The 12,985-nt window shown below is 36.2% G+C and overlaps 1 protein-coding gene across 2 annotated transcripts in view; it reads right to left on the reverse strand.

Moving 5' to 3' along the window:
- Positions 1–2,938: 2,938 nt before the first annotated feature.
- The window catches only part of LOC140168678 (uncharacterized), a 33,300-nt gene continuing 23,253 nt past the window's right edge, over positions 2,939–12,985 (reverse strand). The window contains exons 9-10 of one of the 2 annotated variants that reach the window (XR_011861262.1): positions 6,799–6,912; positions 2,939–4,543 (exon numbers count right to left, since the gene is read on the reverse strand). Coding sequence is in view for 1 of the 2 variants with exons in the window: in XM_072192089.1 (XP_072048190.1) it covers positions 6,847–6,912 (66 nt within the window). In the remaining variant the exon portion in view is untranslated. The remainder of the gene's footprint in view (positions 4,544–6,798; positions 6,913–12,985) is intronic. The other variant, XM_072192089.1, reaches the window with a different exon arrangement.

The raw sequence follows: 12,985 nt of genomic DNA on the forward strand, positions 1-12,985 counted from the left end.
TTTATAATGCAAAATATTTTGTAATACTATGGGCCAAAGGCCTGAATGTATTTAATAAAATTGAACTTGAACTTGAACTATAAACAGGCTGATTTTGAAACCCATAACCCCCCTGTATTATGGCTTTACCAATATCTTCCGAAACTGGATTAATTATTTTAAATAGAGGTTACTCTATTGTGTATTCTATTCAAAATTGGTACTCCTTCTGTAGCCAACTCTTCCACAGGGGTAGTGTGGATTTTAAATGGAATAGCCCAATTGAGTGGTTGCCAAGTTTTATTCAAAGCATGTTGATTTATTTTTTGGGTTTTTTTTTTCAAAGTGTAAACCATGACAACGCTGAAGTACCACTCATGTTGGGTAGGGTGGTGCCAGGTCATGAAGACCTTTGCAGGTTATCAATAACGGTTTTGAATGTCATCCTTTGGCGTGCTGGAAGCCAATGTAAATCTTTGAGAACAACATGCCTTACTTACGTCAAGATTGGACAATTAAAGTTGTTTATTACACGGAATATCAGAATAATCTTCTCAAAAAACTTCAAACTGGTTCAAAAGTCTACTGCACGTGCGCACACCAAAACTCGTAAATTCGATCATATTTCAATTTTTCTCAAGGATTCGCATTGACTTCCGCAAAAGCATGAAATACATCCGGGGATATACAGAACATAATTGCTAACCTGCAAAAGTTTTCATGACATGGCACCATCCTACCTAACATTTTCTTCCAACTTGCGAATTGTAATCAGCTCTGGCAAATATTGCATTGATCATTTCAAAGCGAGCGTATAGAAGAATTCAAAAACCACAGATATACTTTTGTAGGTCCTGTGGTTCTTGAGAGTTGTAAAAATGGATGAAATAACAACACTTTCGTAAAACGTACATAACTCATTAACAATAATAAATCAAGCAAGTTCCAGCGTATATGATTTGTAGAATGAACTTTTGCAAAAGTTGAAAGTGTTATTTTGCAATAATATATAGATTTAGATAACGAAAATCTTTACGCTCATTTTAGTGATGAAATTTTTACCCCAGCACCTTATCATTGGATTTTGCCTGACAATACTTCCTGATGCGGATGGTCGAATAAAATACTATCTAATTATTATGACATTCGTCCCCATTAAAATGGATTGATAAAATGTTTATGGTACCCGACGTTCTACAGCTTTTTATTAACAAAAATATCGCTGAAAAAGACCAAAATTTAAAAGAAAATTGAACTTTGGAATTTGAAAAGTATAAATCACGTTGGGTCTTAGGCTGCGCTAACACTTTTCTTTGATGACTTTGACCACAATTCTTAATTTTTTCAAATATCTTCAAAAAAACAATAATTGAACAGAGAGTAGTGCGTATGATACATTGTCAGTTAACTTGAACGTTGACCGACTGAGGGCAGTAGTGCAAATCCACCAAATACAGAAATAACTTATAACATAACTTGTAACACATACTCTTTGAAATCCACCCATCATGTAAATGATGTATTAAAATGCAGATGTTGCACGCTCCTCTCGTTATTACGGCACAAATGTTATTCTTAGGCATATAGCCACTAATGATAGTTATTAATTGCAAATATAAAGTACAGCTATGCGATTTGATGATAATGTCAATTTTTTTATATACATAGAAAGTCATCTTGTCATGTAAATGCGTTTTTATTACCATTTTACCCTTTGCAAATTTAAAGTACACTGACTGTCAAAAACGCGGACTCAAGATCTTCCTCGAATATGATTTTACCACATACGCTGAATTTAGCACTCACCACTGTACAAACTTTACATTGTTGTAATCAATGGGACCAAGATAATAATTTGACATGTTTGGAAGTGTAATCTCCCTGATTGGGGGAGAGGGTTAGGGGACTGAGTACCCCCTGACAAAAAAATGTAAGAGAACATCGGGAAGATAAAGGACAAGAAAAAGGACAAGGAGCCCGTTTTGATTTTCCACTAAAAATCACCCAGATGGGCCAAAATAGTGTAAAATACGAATTTTTTATGCTTACACAATGTCCCAATAAAGCTCGAAGACTTTACATACAGTTTCTTTGAAAAACAATCAGTGTATGTCCACTGGAAATACTGGTGTAAAATAATGCAACCGGGATTTTTTTCGTCTTTGCCTGGAAATGTTTATTTTGTCTCGGTCCCTCTACCGACCAAGAAAGCTGGCTACGCCCCTGGGGTAGTGTGGATTTAAAATGGAATAGCCCAATGGAGTGGTTGCCAAGTTTTACCACAAATTCTTACGTACACATGTTGATTTTTTTTCCTTCAAAATGTAAGAAGCCTAAACCATGACAACACTGAAGCACCACTCATGTAGGATAGGGTGGTGTCAGGTCATAAAGACTTTTGCTGGTATAGTAACGTTTTGAATTTCATCCTTTTGCGTACTGGATGCCAGATCTTTGAGAACAAATGGCCTTACTTACGTAAAGATTGGACAATGGAAATTGTCAGATAATCTTCTCAAAAAACTTCAAATTCATTTGGTTCAAAAGTCTACTGCACGTGCGCACAACAAAACTCGTAAATTCGATCATATTTCAATTTTTCTCAAGGATTCGCATTGACTTCCGCAAAAGCATGAAATACATCCGGGGATATACAGAACATAATTGCTAACCTGCAAAAGTTTTCATGACATGGCACCATCCTACCTAACATTTTCTTCCAACTCCATTATAGTCTGGGTCGTAATCTCAAATCCTCAGAAAAACTACTTCTTCCTGTTCCTCCCGTTACAACATCAGTTGGTGACTACACTTTCTCCTCTGCTGCACCTTAACTTTGGAAGTCTTTACCTTCTGATCTTCGACTCTTCGTCGCTCCACATCCATCGGACATTTTAAAAAAGGACTCAAGAATCATTTTCTTCAATATTGCTTTAATGCATATTTGATACCCTTTATTGATAATCATAATCTAGTGTTAATTGCACGTGCAAATTAATTTAGTTGTATACTGGGAGCAAACACAAAAATGATTTGGTAAAAGCGTTCTGGTTTTAGTTAAACGTCTGAATAACATTTAAAGCGTTTAAAAATTATATGAAAAAACACTATAACATTAGCTTTAATTAGTTTAGAATGTTACTGAAAGATATTTGTGCAAACCATTTTGTCAACACTTATCTAATATTATGTTAGAATTATTAGCAGCAATTGTTTCAAAAATGTTTTGAATGTTGTTACTAAAACGTTTTATACCCTTTATAAACCCTCTATATAACTCGACATTTTTACGTTTTGTGTTTGCTGGGATATAATGTTTATTTCTATTATATTTTTTTTTCCAGCAAACACAAAAACGTTTTAAAAACGTTTTGAATAAGTTATATTTTGGCTTTTGGTTTAGGTAAAAACGTTTTGATAACATTAAAATGTCGGGTTATATAAAGGTTATGAAAACGTTTTAAAACGTTTTGTATGAAAACACACTACAATAATATTTTTAAAATGTTTTCAAAATGTTTTTCCAAACTATTTTTGCAAACATTTTTGTCAAATATTTTGTCAACACTTAAATAACATTATGTTAAAATATTTGCGCCCAGCAAACACAGAAATGTTCTTAAAATGTTCTTTCAAAATGTTTTAATAATATTTAAATGTCGGGTTATATAAATGTCATGAAAACGTTTTAAAACGTTTTGTATGAAAACACACTGTAACAATATTTTTAAAACGTGTTAAAAAATGTTATTGCAAACTATTTTTGCAAAAATTTTTGATAAATATATTGTCAACACTTTAATAACATTATGTTAAAATATTTGCACCAAACAAACACAGAAATGTTCTTTAAATGTTTTTTTTCCAAAAACGTTATTGCAAATATTTTGGGAAAACATTTTTCGAAAAAATATTTTTTCAACCCCAAATAACATTCTGCTTAGAATGTTTTGGATCAAGTTTTTAAAACAAGTTTGGAATGTTATTAAAACGTTTTTATACCCTTTATATAACCCGACATTTAAACGTTTTCTGTAAAACATTTTGTGTTTGCTGGGCAGTAGATTATCAAAAAAATGTTGTTTATTGTAAAGAAAACGTTTTATAACCTTAATATACCGTTTATATAACCCGACATTTAAACGTTTTCTGACAATCTTTTATAACCTTTTGCGAATCATGTCGAAAACGTTTTGTGTTTGCTGGGTTACAGCGCTTTGGGTTAGGTTCATTTCTAGATAAGTGGCGCTTTATAATGCATATTTCTATTTCTATTCTAATTTAAGAGGTGTATCGCCCATCACCGTAATCAGCCACAATTAGAATCTTGAGCATGCATTTTGTTGAACAACTGTTAAAGTTGTGTATCGCCTATCACCGTTATGAACCACATTTAAAATCTTGAGCATGCATTTTGTTGAACCACTGGTAAAGTTGAGTCCCCTAGATTGCAACCGATGTACTGGAGTAAACCCTTCGATAAATAAGTTAGTCCATCAGTGCCGCAAACTAAGACAATGTTGCATCACAGTTGCCTAACAGCTCTACCTCCAGCAATCTGGGTCTGTAGTGAATATGAAAATGTTATAATCTTAGTTTTATTACGTCAAGGAACTTGAATGAAATATTTGATGCGATCAAGCAAAATCAGTCTTAAGTAGGCCCAAGTCAATTTTGAGATTCATACATTTTCATTTTTAGTGTATTCAAACCCTCGTTTCATCTTTTCTGTTTCGGTTTCGGTTTCACTTTTCGGTTTCGGATCTCATTGTTTTTTTGAAGTGTTAGCATGGTACATGTACGTGTGAACAATCCTTTTATTCTTGTCTTTTGTTGACTACAGAAAAGTTGAACGAAGATAAGTTCTGTTTCGGTTTCAGGAGTTATGTTAATTTCTGACATGAAAAAACGTGAGATGAGAGGGTTGATGCTAATCTAGACAAAAGAAGTGTCTAAATGTTACGGTCGTAAATTCGCGATAAATTGTACGGCTTCAATTGACTTGTGTTGGGTGTATAGGTGGGAGTGGCTCGTGGAAATAGCCCAGCGTAGAAATATACATTAATATACATTAATCGCTAGTTATCAGTGTTGCCAAGAATTTGTTTGTTTGTTTGTTTGTTTTATTTCTTCTTTAACCTGGGACACTCAATCAGTTGAAAACACAATTAATCATCTGTTCTTCCTTGAGGCCCAGGGTTAGAATTAGGTATAGAGGGCTTACTTGTTCGCGCAATCGCGCAAAAATCGGTCATATGATTATGTAGAGATGAAACGGGAAATTTGGTAATATGCAACACCAAAGAAGTGCGCTGAAGTGAAACTAATTGGATTTCTTTCATTGGAATTGGTAATCTGATCATTGCTTCGGGCAAAATTGCCTGACTCAAATCTATTTTAAATGTATATTATTTTTCATTTAATGACCAGGTTAAACATGTTAAAGATGGCAAATTGCGAAGTAAGGGGAAATGAGAGAGTGGGGATTATAAGACGAGGAGATGATCGGGTGGAGGGGTGGAGGGGAGGAGAGGAGAGGAGAGGAGAGCAGTTTATTAAAATTTGTCCATGTTGATGATAGGCAACCTGCTTTGAGTTTTCCAACTGCATAGCAGGGTAAAATTAGCAACAAAAAGATGAAGAAAGCCCAAAGTTTACCAACATCAAAGGCCTATCGGTATTAGAGGACATTCAAGCGAAAGGGCGCTAGACCACTAAATACACCGGTCTTCCACACACAGTGGGTGTCCTATAATCTCGTCTTATCCATCCTTGTTTATTAACAACAGGTATCTACCTCTATTGAAATAAGCTGATTGGTCCTTCAAAGTTAACAATGAATTTAAGGAACAGATCAATTCACACAATCCCTTACGTTTTCATTTCTGAACAATAGAGCTCCCGAAACAGAAAAGATAAAACGAGCCAAAGCTCAACATTAGTGAAAAACCCAATGATAATATGACATTTGGTTACAAAATTACAACAATTTGAACACCAATACATTAAAAAGAAAGAAACAGAGTTAGAGTACTTTAATTGAGTCATTTTTAGCACATCTGATATAACTTTGGTTTAAGATATGGCTACGAAATTTGGCATAACGATACGTTAAATCTGAGCTTCGTTTGCAATAATTTCACAGTTTTTGACAATTATCGCAGTTGGAAGTGGTCAAAATGTGAAAGAAGAATGCTTTTCCATTAAAAAAAAAGCAATTTCGATTTTCTACCCCTACACACACATACACACCAATATCTCAAAACCAGTATTGCCGAGTTCCGACTAATTTTGTTTGATCGCATCACATATGAGAAGGGCGAGTGGAATGACTTCACGATTCAACAATATGTATCCTATATGTCTAGATAATAGGTGCCATTAGCGGCCATTTTGGTTCATACATGATGCTCTTCATTGTGTTTGAATGCTGCCAAAACAAGCCAACCCCCCCCCGGGCCTAGGTGTCATTAGCGGCCATTTTGGTTACTACATGATGCTATTCATTATGTTTGAATGTTGCCAAAACAAGCCCGAACATTTCATGTTTAAAGGACCCCATGGACCTAACTTAAACGTGTGGATCCCTGGACAAGAAATGATTTGGGAGCCCCTTGGGGAGCTAGCACTGGTTGCGGAGACTCTACAGTTTACTCGCACTTAGACAGCACCAATCATTCGTTTGACAATAAGGATGTCAAAATATTAGATCGCGAAAGCAGATGGTTTTAGAGAGGAGTCAAGAAAGCTATTTACGTCAAACTGGAGGAGCCTTCATTTAACAAGGGAGGCGGGCTACGTCACAACTTTTTTTCTTACAAACTGAGCTCATGTCCACTTCTTCAGATTCAAATCTGTTCCATTCAATTATTTCTTCTGTACGCTTGTTGACTTGTTCGTCATTTGCATTGTCCTTACGGAGATCCAGTAATTCTTTAAAATAAAGCAAATCATTATGATAATTATATTAAAACCAATAGCGTTTCCCTATAGAATAAGTATTATTTCAACCAGGGCAAATTTCTCCCAGCATGCTTTTGACACAATTTCGATAGCATTATGTCTATTATATGGCACGCCACACATATATCACGTCTCTACATTTTATCTAATTTGATCGTGTAATTCACATATCATATTAGCAACCCAGCAAACACAAAACGTTTTCGACATCATTCGCAACAGGTTATAAAAGGTTGTCAGAAAACGTTTAAATGTCGGGTTATATAAAGGGTACATTAATGGTATTTAACGTTTTCATAACATTAAATAACATTTGATGGACAGCAAACACAAATGTTTTACAGAAAACATTTACATATCGGGTTATATAAAGGGTATAAAAACGTTTTAAGAACATTCCAAAAACATTTTTGAAAACTTGGTACAAATCATTCTAAACAGAATGTTATTTTTGGGTTGAAAAAATATTTTGCAAAAAATGTTTGCCCAAAATATTTACAATAACGTTTTTAAAATGTTTTCACGACCTTTATATAACCCGACATTTAAATGTTATTAAAACGTTTTGTAAAAAACATTTTAAGAACATTTCTGTGATTGCTAGGTGCAAATATTTTAACATAATGTTATTTAAGTTTTGATAAAATATTTGGCCAAAAATGTTTGCAAAAATAGTTTACAATGACATTTCGAAAACATTTTAAAAATATTGTTGTAGTGTGTTTTCATACAAAACGTTTTAAAACGATTTCATGACCTTTATATAACCCGACATTTTAATGTTATTAAAACGTTTTTAACTAAACCAAAACCCAAAATATAACTTATTTAAAACGTTTTAAAAACGTTTTTGTGTTTGCTGGGAATGACCTATAATTTCTCATTTTATTAATATTCCTATCTGATCTCACTTGAATTAGTAGAAAGTAAAAAACTTAAGCAAGTTGATTTAGTTTTTCGACATGTCCACGTAATTACGCCTCGAAGCACTCGTAACGTAACGTAACGTAACGTAACATAAGCAACATAACGCATAGTACTGATTTTGCTTGATCGCATCACATATGTGCATCCTCTCTATATATTAGAGTTGCAGTGAATCTCAGAAAAAGTGCCTTATTTTAGGAGTTTAATGTTCCCACCCTACACACACCCCGGCCCCCGCACTCCGTAAGGAAGGACCCCAGGGAAACGACCTACAGAATAACCCCCTATGCGCTGGACGGACAACATCAAAGCAAACTGCAGTGCAGTGGGAATCCAAGCCACAGTAGAAGCCGGTCGGATGGCAAATAAGAGAGCTGATTGAGTGGCAAGGCAGCTATCTCCAGGACCTACCTGTGTCATAGGAGGAAAGCTTTAAGTCAAGTCAAGTATACATTCATATGATGCATGATGTGGAGCTGAGAGATTTGACATAGGGTGTTTTGTGGCACTTTTCCTAAAAATGCTCATTTTTGGGCAAACATGTGATTTTTGAGATATTGCTATTTTTGACATATATGTACCAAGCTGCATCCATAATCATAAACATACTTATATATATCCGATGCCTCATTAGTGCATAATAAGGATCCTAAAATTACAAAATGTACAGTAAGTATAGGAAATACAGAGTAAATACGTGCGTTTTTCTTATAATCATATTTCTGAAAGCAAAATAAAAATATAAAGTTTGCTTACACATTTATAATATACATATTTTTACGTTAAATCATATCCTGATGCTAAAGGTACATTCTACATTCAGATTATGCATGATGTGGCAGTGGCGGATCCAGAGAGGGTGGGCCAAATTTTAGAATTCAAATGTAAGTAACCACCCCGGAGCGCTTGCGCGACCCCGGAGGGGTGTCTGTGGGGGTGTATGCCCCCCCCCCTGAGAAGTTAGAAACTTTTGGAAAATGAAGACCCAATTGAAGCCATTTTGTCAATATTATTGTGTAAAATTTTAGTTTGAAAAAGCCTAACATTTGCGAAAAGACAGCCCAATTGAAGGCATTTGTGGACAAGTTTTGACTTTTATTGTCTGAATTATTGCTTTATAATTATTTACTTATAAAGTTGCGCACGCAGAGGGTGTCTGAGTATAAAGAAAAATTTGTAAAATGAAGACCTAATTGAAGCCATTTGGTGGACTATTTTGCACTATTATTGTGTAAAATTTCAAAGTTTGAAAAGGCCGAAAATTTGCGAAATGACGGCCCAATTGAAGCCATTCGTGGGCAAGTTTTGACCTTTATAAATTACCCGATATTGCTTTAGATGTAAACATGAAGTTGCGCACACAGGGGGGTGTCTGAGGGGGATGTGCTCCCCTCCGAAGTGAGAAACTTTTGCAAAATTAAGACCTAATTGAAGCCATTTGGTGGACCATTTTGGCACTATTATTGTGTACAATTTTAGTTTGAAAAAGCCAAAAATATCAAATTTGCAAAATGACAGGCCAATTGAAGCCCCTTTTTCACTGTTATTGTATGAATTATTGGTTTAAACATAAAGTGGTGGGTGTTAAATACAGACACTACGAATTATTTGTATGCGCAGGGTGTGTCTGGAAATTTTTGAAATTGTTCAAAATGGCCATTTGGTGCATCATTTTTACACTATATATCATTGCTTTTTAAAACAAAAAATGGCCCGAACTCAATTTGTAAAATTGTAAATGTTACACTGAGACTTTATAGGCCTAAGACTTGAGATTCGCAATTAAAGCATGCATGGATCGATGTTGAATTGAAGTCGGCACGGAGTCCGTCTTAATAGGCCTGCTGACTTTAATGACAAAATGTGACGGGCCCTACATATCGGTGGGCCCGCCGTAATTTTCACATGCTTTTGGGCAGAGGACCCGCTTTCAAAAAGACCGACTGCGATTTAGGCATGGGCCTACAATTCGTGCAATTTAACCTTTTCCTTCTCCTTTTCTCCCTTTTCTCTTCTTGTTCTCTCCTTTTCCTCTTTCTCTTCTCTTCTCTCCTTTCCTCTTTTTTTTGGCACAGATTCTTGGCTCACTGGCTGGCTTAAAGCAAAGCATCCTAGGGTCACTGAACTTTGAACAGACATACACATTTCAAAGTGCTCCAAACTAGTGTATGGATTATATATATATATGCACTCCAAACAGTAGAAGTGAATTTGTCACGGCCTGTAGGCACAGGAGGACGTTTTTGTTGTGTAATAACTAAGTGTTTGAACATTTTTTACACTTGATCAATAGTGTGTATAAACTTTTTTCAACTTTTTTCAACCAAGCATTTCTCTCATCTAGGACCTTTGCCAGTCATACAAATGCACCTGATGAGTGTGGCAGAGATTTAATGTCTGTCATACGAAACAGAACTGTAGTGTAATGTATTAGCCAAGTTCAACCCTTATGGAATAGTATTAGCTCTGTTTTCGGACATCGAGCACTCTCTACCTTTGTGATTGCATACTTTTCACTGGATTATATATATATATATATATATATACGAAGTAGATAAGGCTGACTTGCCAGTAAACAAAGTGCTCGATCCGTAAGGAGAGCGTAAGTATAAACAAAAAGTAATGCAAAAATTAAATTATGCAACTGGCAGTTTCATCCATGATGGAATCATCAGGCATACTGATCTTAAAACTACATTACAAGCACACACATATATAAATACAATCGTTATACACTTGACATAAACTGCTTGAACTTAAGCTACAATAGTCCATCATAAAACGAGTTAGTTGAAGTTGTGAAAAACCGTCAATAACCACTTGGCCAACCAAGAAAAATGTCATGTTACTCCAAAGTCACTGAGTTTGTATTTACCCTTATGTCTGCATTTTGATACCAGTTCTGAGCGTTTGTTTAAGGTTGAGTTTTTATCAGCTGTCAAGATATGGTATTTTTCTGCTAGACAAAGATTGCAGCGTTTGGTGGATGGGTTATAATGGGTAGCTTTCTGTATGATTGACCATTCAAGGGTGTACTGTTCGCTTTTATCCTTTAAAGACCATATGAATTTGGAAAGTTCTGTGGAGTGGGACATGGACTTGTTTTTGAAGGACGCCGTATGGTTCCCTAATCTCTCCTTGAATGTGGTGCTGGCGAGGCCGATGTATTGCTTGGGTGGGGATGATTCTGGTGCAACGGATGCTTTATATATGATATTTCGTGTTAAGCAGTGGCCGTTCAACGGGCAGGTTGCCTTTGCTTTCTTAGGGCAATTGCATGTCCTTTCGTCGTTGCTCGCAGAGGGTGTGTTGAGGGTCTGTTTGTTGTGGGTGTTGATGATGGATTTCATGTTCTCCATGCATGAGTAGCTTAATTTTACATTGTTTCTGTTGAAGATTTTGTGTAAGGGTGATTCGTTTGGAAAGTGATGGTCCAAGAGCTTGAAGAATTCTTTGCCCACATTAGTTGTTACGTTTTTTGAGTAGGGTGGGTTAAACCAGATCACGTTGCGTTTGTGGTGTCTTCTTTCCTGATTATTTGGCTTGGGGTCACTTTTGAAAGTGAAATCGTGGGAGTATCCTGATCTGGATAAGGCTTCCTTATAGGGTGGAATAGCGTCAGTGAAGGATTGTTCTGAATTTGAGAGTGATGAGATGCGCTTGTTCACAGAGTTTGGCACTTCCTTGAATATCATCGGTGGATGGTTTGACTTGACGTTTATGTAAGTTGGGTCATCACCTGGTTTTCTAAATGGCTTGAATGAGTTCTGTTGCAGGTTGAGTGTGACGTCGAGGTAGTCGACGGTGTTCAAGTTTGCGTCTGCCGTGATTTTCAAGTTGAATTCTGTTCTGAACTTAGAACATAGGCGTTTCTTGGTACGTTCCATTTCAGAAGGGGTGGACTTGTGGATGACGGCCAGTCCATCATCCCTGTAGAGACCTACATTGCTTTTATCTAGGACATCCGATATATGGTTCAGGATATAGATGCCGACGAGCTCACAGATCTCCGCGCCGTCAAAACTACCCATCGGTACGTCGAATGGGTTGTTCCCGGTAGTTTTTCTTTTGATCCAAGTTTTTTCGCTTGTGAAGAGGAATGATTTGCGGGAATGAAGTATGATCTCTACATCTGAGTCCGTTATTGTGACGAATTGTCTGGCAAAGTTGATGGCTTTGGTGAGTAGGGACGTGGTGATGGAGGGTAGTATTCGACTATGTCGAAGACAAGAAAGCTACAGTTTTTCTTGTCTGGTATGTTCCGGAACCAGTTGATGGTGTCTGACGTGGATTTCCACTGGTTTATTGTTGTTGCTTGCTTCACTTTGGTGATAATATTGTCCAGAATGGATTTACTGATGAGCCCGATTTCTGTTTTTGCAGGGTTTATTAGCCTGCAGGAAGGGTTGTTAGCGAAGTTTGCTTTGTGGTCTTTAACTGATATGAAAGCGTTTTTCTTGGCTATTGTTTCAATGCGGTCATCCAGTTCTAGACTGTTGGCAATACATTTGGCTTCCATGTTCACGTTGTCGTAAGAAGATTTGGGTGCTTTTTTGTATGCTTTGGTTACGGAAGTAGAGAGTAATTCATCATACTGATCTTTACTTGCCTTGTAGTAGTTCCGTGTCTTATCAGCGGCTACATAAACGTCGGTGGATTGTTTTATTTTCTTAACGTCATCCTGGAGTTTCGTTTGGAAAGCGCACTTACTTGGTTCTGTTTTGATATTAGAAATCAAGTCATAGAGTCCGTTTTCAAACTGTCGTAATTCCGGGACTGATTCCTGCTTTTGAAGGACTTTTTGGATGTCTGTCGAAGAAAGCCTTCCACCTCATCCTGTGTATTAGACTTTCAGTTTTTTCGATCATTTTTTTGTTTTAGTTCGAGTACGTTGGGATCGGTATGTTTTTGGTGCTGTAGTCGAATTTAACTTGCTGCATTGTTGATGCTGAGTGAAGTCAAAAAAGAAAGCCGAAGTAGATAAGGCTGACTTGCCAGTAAACAAAGTGCTCGATCCGTAAGTATGTGTAAATTATGCAAGACATGATTTCAGATCTTAAAACTACATTACAAGCACACACATTTTACAATCGATCATTGACATAAACTCTTGATG

This window comes from Amphiura filiformis, chromosome 13 (genome assembly GCF_039555335.1).
Source record: "Amphiura filiformis chromosome 13, Afil_fr2py, whole genome shotgun sequence".
In the NCBI taxonomy this organism is placed as follows: domain Eukaryota; kingdom Metazoa; phylum Echinodermata; class Ophiuroidea; order Amphilepidida; family Amphiuridae; genus Amphiura; species Amphiura filiformis.